Genomic DNA, 13,249 nt, shown 5'->3' with positions numbered 1-13,249 from the left:
CTTCTAGGCTCACACATTGAAATGAGACATGCGTTGGGTGTGCAACATCAGATCATACAATCCATACAACGACGGTATCCATTCCAAAAGTTTCTGAATGGCCAACCTGATTGCCCTGGCTGAGAGAAGACAGCCAGCGCCTTCTCCTGCTATTTTTACCAGCAATTGTCAGACCTATGCTGCCTCTGATTCTAGTGATAGCGTATAATCAACCCCTGCTTCCAAATGTTGAATGCTTGGGGGCCCTTGCAGGTTTTCTCCCCTCAGCTGCTTCCTGTTCAGCAAAAAGGAGGGGGAGGAAATAGGGCCAGGAAGAAAAATATTGCTTCCATGAGACACTGCTGAGAAAAACATTGATTTTTCTCTTTAGGCCTTGCAGAAATTTAATGAACTACATAAAACGGAGAGTTTGATCAACTACATTTACACACAAATGGACCAGTCATCACAGGGAAGACTGTTGACTGATTCTGAAGCCTTGGTCATGCAACAGAGATTTTTCAACTGGTTAGCACAGAAAAGGGACCAAGGCATACAGCTTCTGGGGCAGCAAAGGGACAAGAAGGTACTGGTACATTTTTGAAGAAGAAAAGGAACAGAGTGAGACATGCAGGGATTTATTTATTTAAAAAGCTTATCTACTGCCTGTATCTCTAAGCACTTTGTGGAGTAAAATCACAGATTGCAATCAAATACCAAAGTCCTAATCTTACCCCCTAAAATTAACTTTTTTTTTTTTAAGTTTAATACAAGCAAGCAGTGGGCAGCTTTCTACTGAATGCCCATCTCAACAAAAACAGTTTGCACAGAGGCAGCCCTGCCATGAATTGTTAGCTAAGGTATTATTAGCTAATAATAATATCTTAGCTATTATTAGTTAAGGTAAACTCTTAGAAAAGTATCCACAGCAGAGCAGGATACACAGAGTTGTATCCAGAAGAATTCCCAACATGATCATTTCCAGCTGTGTATATATTGTTCTTTTGACTTCCTTCAGAGTCACATTTCCAGATCTGAGGAATATTTCTGGAATTGGACTGGATATGGATCTTGGAAACTTGTAGAAAGGGGTGTGGGGAACTGATTTAATTTAACATGCAGATTGGAAAAATCCCTAGATGATGTTTCTTTTAATCATCCATTGGGAGGAACACATTGTTTCTGTTGTCCTCCAATCACGGAGTATTTGTTTTTAGATAGGGAATGTCAGCCTGCAGCCTGATAATTCATTTGAATATGAATGTGCCTTCTGTGAAAGATGGGGACCAAGGAGAAGAAAACAGAGGGAAGATTTACAGGAGACTAATACCACCATCTAATCTCCTTTTTGTTGGGTCAGGAACACAAGCATGACACAGATCCAAAATTCAGGGCAGGACTAAGCAACAGAAGGTAAGAATCTTTGCATCCACTAAATTTGACTAGACCAATGTTTTTCAAACTAGGCAAGTTTAAACTGTGTGGACTTCAACTCCCAAAATTCCTGGGAATTGAAGTCCACACATCTTAAAGTTGTCAAGGTTGAGAAACACTGGTCAAGAACCTGCCCAAATACCAACTGGTTAATTATTGCTCATGGATCCATCCTATAAATACTGACTAATTTGATCCTATTCATTCTTCCCCATTCTGAGCAATTGGGTTAAATGTGAATTATTCTGTACATACATTGCTGCTTTTCTGTGTCTCAACTCCCTTCCTCCAAATCTGCCCCTGATATTTGAAAATGTTACAGTATTGACAACATTCTGTAGACCTAAACAACAGTATTAGTATGGGGAAAAATAATCATGGATACTCCATTGTATTTCTAATAGAGATGCTTATTTATATCAATTTCCAGAAGGACTCAGTCTATTAATGTGCTCAGTAGCATCTGCCGGGCAGACCCAGTCTTCCCCCAAATGTGGACTCCCAACAGGAGAAAAATTGTTCCAAGGTGATTTCAAGATCTGGCATGTAAGGCTCATAAATAATGGAGAGGCCAGCAATGCCAAAAGGGGAAAAAACAGAGTCAATTTACTTTAACTATACAAGAATATTAGAGAAGGTGTTTGTAAGGTCATTGACAAAAGCAGCAAAGGATGAAATTAATTACAGCTCTAAAATCAATGTGGTCCTGAATGGTGGGTTTATTTTAAAATCTTTGACAGGATAAAAGAAAGAAAAACAATAGCTTGAAAGGGGCAAAGCACATATTTAGGGTACATGTTGTGGTGCGTGCATGAATACACATATACAAGTGTTCTTTGCATCAGGCTATCAAATATATCTTCACAGCAACAAGAGCTGGAAATGTGCACGGAGGTTAAAATAAGGAAGTCAAGGTTCCTTAAAAGCTGAATTTTATGCCTGAACCTCTGTACAGAACTGTAGAATATGCACCAGGAATGAAACAATAGTCCTCTCCTCATCATATTCTTATTAACTGGGTCAACAGGGGGGAAATTAATGTATCATGTAAATAATGGGTGGCTATAGAAACCAAATGAATAAATAAAATAAAATAAATAAATAGAATAATCTAGGTATCAAATGGGGAATAGTTTGAATCTGAGGCAACCACAAGACCATTTCAGGTTAAGCTAACTCTCTATTTACCAGTCAACCAAGTCCAGCATGCTAATTCTTTGTTTCCAAAACTGAGACCAAATTTTGGAATAGTCCTCTAAAAATGGGACAGGGGGAGGTGCTGAGGAAAAGCTGGAGAAGGTGGTAAGGTGGATTGAAACTTCTCCCCAAATGTCATCTGTTGTGATGCAGATTTCAAAGGGGCCACTGCAGTTTTTTCCCCACTTACTTTTTATTCAGCTCCACCTCCCCAAAACAGCCAGTGTGCAACAGCTCCCATGATTCTTTGCAGTGTCTGGGAGAACATTAAAAATTGCCACTACCCAACAGACCAGATCACTTGTGATCATGTGCTACAGGTGCATGGGGTGGGGTGGAATGCTCAAGAAAAATAATTGCATACACACACACACTGTCTTCCAAGTAAATATTGTGTCACAAATTCTGAGAAGCTACATCTCAACCCCAAGGCTTTCAGATATAGAAATAAAACACAGTTTTCACCTAACTGGAAAGAGCTTTCCATTATCTCAAACCGAGTTTGTTCCTATCATTTCCATTTAAGTAGGGTTGTTAAAGACAGACTGGCTGAGCTCACACAACAGTTTCAACCAGGTTAGTCACAGAGTTAGCCACTGGGTTTGCCCAAAGTGCTATGTTTGATTAGCATTTACCTTAGGGTTTGTTTTGTGGAGTTTTGGAGGGACTTGGTGTGTTGTACAAACTATCCTACTTGGTTCATTTATTGTTCAGTGTATTGTGTGAACCCAGAAAATGGGTTACATGGGTTAAGCAGGTTATGCGAAAGCAAACAACAATGACCTTTGTTGCCATATGTTCTAGGATTGTACGCTGTGCTCTTCCAAGATCTTCTTTAAGTACCTCTCTGTGTAATTATAAAGAATTTTAATGCCTTGAAAATAAAATATATAAATAAAATAAGGAAGGGGAAGAGAGAAAATATGACCTACATCTGAAATGGGCAAGCTATAGAGTAAAGTGAGCTTCTAGGTGTACTTAACTATTAATTAGGAAGAGCCACAGAGAATTATGCTGGTTGCAAAACTGTGGAGAGGAACAAGCATGTAATTCTCCCCCCCCTCCCCTCCCCTCCCCTCCCCAAAAGAATGAGAATTCCTGGTGGTGTTTATCCAATAGGACCTCAGTAGTGCAAAACATTAAGTTAAGTTTCCTAGGGGAGAAAGAAAACATTAGCAATGGGTAACCCATCGTGTTGGGAAGGAGCAAATTGCATGGCACAAAACCTGATTGCTTTTTTGATGGAATTACAAAATTAGTGGTTCAAGGAGGTATACTTGTTTTAATGCCTTTAGATTTCAGTTTTGATGGCATCCTGCAAAATCTGGGTAGGTGTAATTCAGGCTGGCTTGGAAGTGAGCCCAGATACATGGCCTGAACAGCATATAAAGGGCAAGTAGAAAGAGTAATGAAGTTCTGAATACCATGAGATACAAGGAAAGTGATATCCAATGGATGCTATGTTGGCTTATATTCTGTCTCCTTCTATTTACCATCTGCATTCATGATCGCAATGGGAGAGGCCTCAGCATGTTAATCAGCTAATGGGAATATCAGTTATTCCCAGCTGATATTAAACACCAAAATGTTGTGAACATCAGAGAGGGCAGGGAATTCAAAGGGACATGAAGATGTTAGAAATGGGATCAGAAAGTATGCTGCATAACAAGACTTCTTTGAAAATAGTCAGGAAGAATGGAGGGGAAGTATTTTGGGGTTAACTCTTTCCGAGACAGAAAACGAGTATGTGAAGAATAGTGATGCTAGCAGGAATGGGAGCACAGAGTGATCTCAGCATTGCTTTCTCTGTGTGACTCTCTGACTTCATTGGACAACTGGATTGTTGTTCTTGTAACATAGTGAAATTTGCCAGGCAAATGCTATATATCAAGAAGAGAAGGGGCCTTCTGTGATCTTAGTATGGCATACAATCCTTGGCCTAGATTTAAAAGCCTTCTGTAGGCAATCAGTTCAGTTTCTTGGCAAGAGTGACTTGTTACCCTATTTCAGCCTTCTGGATGGGGAAGACAAGGGAGAGAAGCTGCTGTTAGAAAGAAAGAAAAGGGCTGGATCTGCTCCTTATTACCTGCTCCTTGTAGGCTGAAGAGGATGCTGGCTCTGGCAGCATCCTCTTCAGCCTACAAGAGAGAATTCCCAAAAGAATATGGTCTTCAAAAAAACAAATCCTCTGTCCTTGCTATACCTAAACAGAATGCTAGGTGGAGCAATCTCTTGGCTAGAACAGTTACTACCATTTTCTTTTCTTTACGGCAGATGTGCCCTCACCAATTTAATTCTCATATCAACTCTGCAGTGTGGATTAGACTGAAAAATATCGAGTGGCCCCAAGCCATCCCAAGAAATGTCACTGATGAGCAGGAAGCTGAATTGGAGTTTCTCAGAGGGAGGTTTCAATAACGGATCCACTGCGACTACACACACACTGATTCCAACAAGTATGGAAACTCTGGCCTCTTCATGTGAATATGTGAATTCTAAAATCACATTAAGGCAGAGGCTCACTATACAAGTACCAAATTTAGCTGTGTAGTTCTAGACACGTTCAGATGAACATGCATACACTGAATGATGCAACAGGATTTTTCAACTTGCAGAGGATTCTAAGCACAGATGGTAAAAGGTGTATAAGGTCCCTGCAAATTGAATGCATGGAAGTTTAGGGGGGAAAAAAAAAGACTTCACATGGGAATGGTAAGGGCTGGATCTGTGTGTGTGTGTGTGTGTACACATACATACATACATACATTACTAAGCTGGTACCTGGGAACTCTATGGTGAGGAAACATCCAATCAAAAGTTAAAGAAGGCAATACTATTTTGGGGAAATTTTGGGGCCATATGTTGTCTTTGGAGTTCAGGAAGAAAGAGTTACAACTGCCTGTTGAAATGAATGAGGTTTATGGAACGGGAATTACTTGCACGCTTGTCCTAACAAGAACGTGTTCTCTAGGAGACATCTCATTGAGTAGAGGTCAGAAATGATAATATTGAAAAGATGCAATATTCCAAGACATCTGAAGCTTTTTCACTGTTTAACTGGCTAAGCACCACAATGATTAAAATTGCAGTCCTATGTAGCCTCATCCAGAAGTAAGTTCCTTGAATGTAGTAGGGCCTACTGCTGGGTTAAATTATACTGGATTGTATTGTAAAGCTCCATTCAAAAACCATAGGAAAACACAGTGGAAAAATCAAATGCTTTGAAAGGTACATACTATTATGTAAACAAAAGAGTTGGCTTTGAGATCAAGAAAGTTTAAGGAGGTTTGTTATGATATAGATCATTGTTAGAGACTTCATTATAGTATCCTTTATCAGAAGAATGGGATTTCATGATAGGAGCTAATATAGAACAAAGAGGGGGAAGACGGGGAAATTGCCTTTACTGTAAATAGCTGCAGATGTTACACTGTCAAGAGCAAGCTTGAAAGCTACCCAAAGGCTCTAGGTACTCAAGCTTAGAGCCTTATTCAGGTTGAGTTTGACCTTGCTGTGCATCAGGGTAAAGTGATCAGATAGCCCTGTAAGTGTCTTTGAGTAGGTTAAAGGGGGCAAAGGAAGAGAGATAGGATGGTAGAAACATTTCAATGATGTCAAGTGCCAAGATGAACTTAAATTGTTTACGTTAGTGAGTGAGAGAGAGGTATTTCAGTGATGATCTGATCTATTATCAGTAAGAGTTCACTTGGTCCTGAAACAATCTGAATTCCAGGACCCTGGAGAGCTCCAATTGCACAGATTGCAACTGTGCAATATTGTTCCCCTCCAAAGTGTGAGATTTAAAAGAGAAAAAGATAAATTAATCACTTCCCTAACCTAAAATCTTTTAACACCCCCATGTATCATTGGGAAAGCACCATGGAGGAGAAATTGCATAGCTCTGCAAGAAGAATCAATTCCAGGAAGATGTCTATGGAAATTCTGGTTCAAGATTCATAGGCTGTGAAAAAAAAATGTACACCTGGCCTTGGAAATTGGGAAGGATGATTGAACAGCAAAGGGAGGAGTTTCAGAAAAGATTACTCAGTCCTGAGAAACTCAAAATGCCTTGATTTTATTTGGTATAAGATGGAATAGAGAGAAACTTTGATAGATTTTCAAGCTTCTGTTATTCTACCTTACCACAGTAAACAGCATTCCTGAAATCCCTGTACAGCTGTTTCTTGGCCTTTCCTACTTCAAGGGGCTAGCACAGGTTTTCAACATCAGGCTTAGTTTTGGCATCAGAATCTTGGCTCTACTTCTCAGCTAGTAGTACAATAATCCTTGACTCAGCTGTCTATGGATTCTTCTCCTCCATGTTGGCTTTGTCTAGGGCATGGGTTGCTACCCAAAACAATTCCAGAACAAGAACCCTAACTTACAGCAGAGTCAGCAGATAGTTCACAGTGTATGTATAAAGCTCAAGAAGCTGGTAAGCAACAGACAGGATCAGGTTTCAAAGCAAAGTCCAAAACTAACCCAAGAGCCAAAGTATACACAGTAAGAGTATCAAGAAACATCACCCTGATCAGGAGGTGTTTACATCAAGATGTTGCTTCTGTACTAGCATATCAGAACTGAAAACTAATAAAGTCAGAGATACACTGGGACTTGGTTCATACTCCAGCTGTTAATTATTGATAAATTCAGAATAAGCCGTGATTGCAAACAGGCTTTACTCCTAAGCAACCTCCTTCTCCTGACAGGAACTATTTTTCACATGTGTACAATGACTTTGGGCCTGCACCCACAAAACAGTTTGGTGGAAGTTCACCCTCTCTTTATCATTTGGGGCCTTCACTGAGGGTCTCAACCTCAGAGGATGAGGACTGATTCTAAGCTTTCTGAGCCTCCTGGTTTTTAGGCAACTGAGGGGTCACCGCACATCCTGGGGCTTATCTTCATTCTGTTGCATAACAATCTGAGTCTCCTTTAATTGCTCATGGTTGATGCTAACCATTGGGTTTTGCTTGAACATGTGTGCTGGGTTGGTAATGATTCCAACAGAGAAAAGGATAAAGGAGTGCTACGTATTAGCTCCAGCAGGAAGTGCTTTGATTAGTTGGACCTGGTAAAGAGGTCAGGAAAGTGACTTCTTACCTGAGCCAGCTTTACAGAACAGTCGGCCTCCCTTCCCCACCCCCTCTTTCAACAACAGGACCAAGGTGTTCTAGTACTGATTAACAGTGAATATGGTAGGAAAAATTCTGTACTACTTTTATATCCAAGTGTGAGCATTCATGGCCCTAGATATTTCAAAGATGCTTTATTATTTTACTACACAATGCCTCTTGCAGTATAGTAGGCAACATTCATTTGTACAACTCAGGGAAAAGCATGGGAGAGGAACACAGAAGGTATTCACTCCTCCCAGTTGTTCAGAGATTTGCTCTGCAAACCCCCCATTCCTTCCATCACCACACACCAAGCAAGTTGCCAGCTGAACATAGAAATGATTGCCGGGGTGATGGAGAAACTCACTTGTAACAACTTAAGTTGCCAACTTTGACAGGTGGCTGATGTGGAAATTTGGGAGAACTCCAAGAAGGAAGAATCAACATGGAGTTGCATGAAGAAGATATGCCAGCCGTTGGTTTCTGCCATATCTCCAGAATCCTTTGCTCTTTCTGGGCACAGCAGGCTGGTTTACTTCCATCATGCTATCAGGGTTGTTCACAATCCTGCCAGTGATTCATTGTAGCTGTATATTAATGAAGCCAGATCCAAATCTGTCAACTCATTGACAAATTTCTTCCTAAAAATTCTTATTGGGATGTTATTTGAGTGTGCCCAGGGTGGACCTATTACTGCTAGAGGTAGGATCATGTGCCTAGTGTTGCAAGCAATGCGAAGGAAAGACACAGAGGCTTTTTAATCATGAGGAAGTCTTCATTAGCTTCTGCCAGAGCAGAGGATTCCAAAGAGAGAAAGAGAGATGGTACCAAGCAAGAATGGGCTATTTTCCTGCTAAGCGTGCTAGAAAGTACAGCCTGAACCCCAGAGTTGAGCCCCATTGGGATGTTAGATAATCTATTGTTAGAGAGAGGCCCACCTATATTGCCCCCTGCCCTTTTGCCATTGAAACTCTCTACACTTGATATACACATTTTATTCTCAAGGAAAAGGAAGGTTCTTAGCTAGCATAAAACAGAACTAAAAGGGCTTTATGAAGTTGTGCATCTTTGTGTGTGATTTTAGATGTTGCTGTCTTAACACATCTGGAGAAAACTGATCAATGTAACGATGTAATGATCTTTGGGAGTACTGGATATTATGGAGAGGAAGGAGGAAAAGGAAGACTCATGGCTTCGTGATCCTTGATAAATAGAAGTCTGCGAAACCACTTTATTATCAAGTTAAACTGTTGCTTCATTTAACTGTGTGTTGTCTATTCTGGCAGTACTTACGTGAAGGACTGAAGACTGGACTGAGAACCTTCTACATGCGAAACATGTGCTCCCCCATTGCATTATGGGAGAGTTATAAATTAAAAAAAACTATTTAAATTTAAATGTGGAATTCAGCTCAGATTGAAAGGTAGTAAATTGGGAATATATTGCACAAGAATTAATATAGGAGTATATAAAGCTCTACAGTAATAAAATAAGCTATTTCATGAAAATTTAACCTGGCCATTTAACTCATGCCCAAATAAGTTTGGTATTAATATCCATTTGGGTTTTCACTTTGAGAAGAATGCACAAAACCCAATTGTGTGGTTCTTGTTCTTACTGAGATAGTTTCAGAAACAAAACAAAGGACAATTCAGAATTTGGTGGACCAATTGAGAGAATAATAAACAACGGAGAGTTCCTCATTCTGTTTTCAAAGACATTTCAAGAACTAGATTTGCATATCTGTATCATTTCAAATCAATTCTGCCCAAGCCATGAAGATTCCCTGTCAGACTGGGTCTTTCCTGAGCCATCTTTCCAGTCAAAATGAATGAATATCAATAGAAGATGGCTGAGAATTTGAATTGATGATGGATGTGTGTCTACATGCATGGAGAGAAACACCAAACTTGTTTAAAGCATATCCTCTTTATTTCTCCCTCTCTTTTGCTTTTCTTCTCCTGGATAATTTTACTGTATTTGTTGTGGCTCAATATTCTTTCCATGTGTTTTTCTTTTATTAGTCATTTATAATGTGGCCCCAGTAGGGAAAAAACAAATCTGGCATTTGAATGCAGAACATGTAGGGAGAACAGGAAAATTGTTCTTGTAGCTTCATGTATTATCAAGTATTTTGGTCTGGACCCAGTTTTTAACTCAAGTTTAAGAACATTTCTCCCACTAGCTGTGCCCAATATTGTATGAGCAAATTTAACCTACATCTTTGCCACTTCCTGACATATCTGGGAATGTGGAGGAGAGAGCATCAGAAATTGGGAGGCAGAGGTCTCTAGAATGTTTTTCTGTGCCATACTTTTATGACCTCAGCATCTGGTTTCCATAACAAACCTGGTAGATTAAATGTCATCCTTCCCTGGTAGACCAGACAGGAAATACCACCAGATGAGCTAATTCTACTTTAATAAGGCTACATTAACAGAATCTTGCAAGTCTGAAAGTACAAATCTCCCACCGTCTCCTTTACAGCCCAAGAACCTAGGGAGGGTCCCTTTTGAGCCGTTTGTTCCACCCACCATGCAGCTGTGGGCTATGCTCCCTCTTATCTGACCATTCCCTAGCCAGCATCTCTTTGCCCAGTTTCCCATGGTCATTCCTACATACCATTACGTTAAACTGTGCTTTGAGGGCTGGGTACCCAAACTCCCTGAATGAGCCAACTCCTCTCCATGACCCAATCTAGGTCTACCAATCTTTATAACAGCATAGCGTCTTCTGGGCCAAAGGACCCAGGAAATTAGCTAGAAAAAGCAGACTGGGGGCCACATTTTAAGAAGTAGTGAATGTCATAAAGAAAATATTATTTTAATTAAATCAGAGTAATATTGATACTTTCCAGTTATGCATTAAGTATTTTCCCTCTCTGCATGTTCTAAAAACTACAATTTGGTAACGCTTTTTGGAGGTCTTGAGGGGGAAGGCTTTATGTGGCCTCAACATCTCACGTTTTGCTCTGCAAAGAGGCGGAATTGTTACACAAGGTGAATTGTCCATTTCAGTCAGCAGCACATTTTATTTTATATTTTATTTTTACTGCTACAGGAGATACCATTTAGAGATAGCCTCTGGCATCAAAATATCTTGAGTCATCTCTGAGAGATATTTGGAACTGAGTGTGATTTCAGGTCACCCAAACTCTGCTTGGAGCTCTAGCTGGTTTGACAGTAATGAGGTAACCCACAAACTTTCCCTGTTGAAAGATTTGGTGTATGTGTTCATACACATCTGTCTTGCCACTGAACATGCATCTTGTTTGTGCTTAAATGGATGATGATGGTGATAATAATGCATTGCTCAATTTCCTTTGTGTCCATTGGTGATCATGTCAACTTCTTCAACAAGGACTAGGAAACCTTACTTTTCATCAGAGCCCGCAGGCTATTTGCTGAACAGCAATAGTCAATTTCTCCTGTTTCTCTTGTCTGCATTAATAAAGTTGCACTCTTTGATTTTAACAGCTCTGAGCAATGTGTGAAATTTTGAAACAGCATACCTCCCTGTCATAGGCTTTCATGCCCTAAACAACATATGTCTGCACTCATTATTGTTGTAAGTTAAGGACAGCAATGGATTAAGGGGAGACAGAATAAATCCTTACCATTAGCTGCTTGATTGTTGAGTGTTCCTCAGTTTCTCTGCTTGAGGCAGACTCCTTGTGAACAATCTCAACACGGATATCATTCTTGGCTGAAACTACCCCTTTCAGATCTAAGCAAAAGAACAAAGAAGGGACCATTATGAAAAATAATATGAATGCTCATTGTGCCAGAGTTCTGACCAACAACTGATTTTTTTTTAGGGAATGTTTTTAAATATCCTTATTTGCATGAAACCCCAGAAAAAAAAAACCCTGGGGGAATCTAGGATGCCCATTTGATGTATTCAGGAAATATGGTTGCTACCGTGGAGTCCTTGGGGTTCTCTGAGCTTGGTTCTTTTCTTGCAAATGTTTCATTATCCAGCTAGGTAACATCTTCAGGGCTAGAATGGGACCCCATCCCATTCTAGCCCTGAAGATGTTACCTAGCCGGGTAATGAAACGTTTGCAAGAAAAGAACCAAACTTCGAGACCCTGAAGGACTCCACAGTTCAACCTTGACCTACACATATTAGCCTCTAATGGTTGCTGCCATTCATTATTATCCAACACTCATTGGAGAGTGTTGACAGGGTTTGAAACTTAGGTCTTCTGAAGCTTAGAACTTAGCTCTGCTCATAGTGACCTAAAATCATGAGCCAGAAGTCCAGACAGATGGAACAAGTCCTCTCAGGAGAAGTGCCTTTCCATGGTCTATGTTCTAACATAGTCCTTGTTTCCTGCACATCTGGTTCCTGGTCACCAAAATTAAAGTACTGGAAGTCCATGAGCAGAATATCCTCTCTGGCAAATGAACTATCACATAATCTAAGTAATGAATGCCATGAGCACACAAGCAGGTATTTTGGGTCTTTTCCAAGAGAATACTGTGCAATCAGCTGCAGAAGAAGAAGCTGAAGGGAAGGAACTGTTTTCACACAGCAGCAGAGAGCAGAGAGGGGCAGTGAGATTCAGAAACTTATTTTCTACCCACCTCCCCATCCCAGTATCCCAGAAGTCATCCGGCAATCTTTGAATAGGCTGTTTTTGAAAAATTAAACCAAAGATAACAAGCAGAAGGCTTGATAGGAAAGGAAACACATTTCTCTATGCATGCCTAAGATTAAAGACTGAGGGGAAGGTAAATCTAAACAGCCACAAGCTTTGAAGAAACATTGAGGAGGGGGCCTGCTATTCATAATCGGTCCTTGAATAAACACATTAAAAGACAGATTATTTATTTATTGGATTTATACCCTGCCTTTCCAATAAACAGCTCTCAAATTAGCTAGCAATAAATAAATAAAGCAACCCAAAAACAAACACACACAAAATCCCCCAGTAAGCCACCTTGGTAAAGCCAAATTTGACACACAGCAAAGGTCTGCCTAAGATTAAAATGCATTTATTTGACCTCTTGTAGCAGATAAAATCAAATCTTTTTTTGAGTTAAGCACAACTCTGTTCCTCTTTTCCCCATAATTTTGATATTGTTGATTATTCTGATTAGTTTTTGGGTGGGTTCAGCAGTTATCTTTGAGGGTAGTCATTCATCTGCGTGGCTATATTTGCACGAATTGTCTAACTGGGTCAAGGGGCATAATGTGTTATGAACATCCTCAAATCCAGTCAACATTGGAGCTGGTTATGCTCCAAAGTGTCTAGGATTGTTTGCAACTCAATAACCTCCAGGGTGAGCTGCACTATATTGGCAGATAAGAGAGGCCTAACGGAGAGTAAGCTCTCCTTTCTGCGGTGGGCATAGAGCTGGTCCTAAAATTGCTCTGCAAAAAAAAAGGCTGCTCTACTAACTCTTGCTCTACTTTTTCCCCAAAAGGTAAAGCATGGGAAAAAAGGGGTGGAGGTGAGGAGGCCTCCCTCGAAATCTGATGCTGAGCCTAACTTGGTCCCAATATTTAAAGAGCAG

At 40.2% G+C, this 13,249-nt stretch overlaps 1 protein-coding gene across 1 annotated transcript in view; it reads right to left on the bottom strand.

Moving 5' to 3' along the window:
• KIRREL3 (kirre like nephrin family adhesion molecule 3) overlaps positions 1 to 13,249 on the bottom strand; it is a 603,325-nt gene that overhangs the window by 11,027 nt on the left and 579,049 nt on the right. The window contains exon 15 of the mRNA XM_088139054.1: positions 11,344 to 11,453. Coding sequence (XP_087995180.1) covers positions 11,344 to 11,453 — 110 coding nt within the window. The remainder of the gene's footprint in view (positions 1 to 11,343; positions 11,454 to 13,249) is intronic.

The sequence above is a fragment of the Python bivittatus genome, unplaced genomic scaffold (assembly GCF_059951505.1).
Source record: "Python bivittatus isolate LINGU-HERP-01145 unplaced genomic scaffold, Pbiv_v1 ctg000320_np1212, whole genome shotgun sequence".
In the NCBI taxonomy this organism is placed as follows: Eukaryota; Metazoa; Chordata; class Lepidosauria; order Squamata; family Pythonidae; genus Python; species Python bivittatus.
The sequence above is the reverse complement of the archived record's forward strand: the minus strand, read 5'-3'. Positions and strand labels throughout refer to the sequence as shown.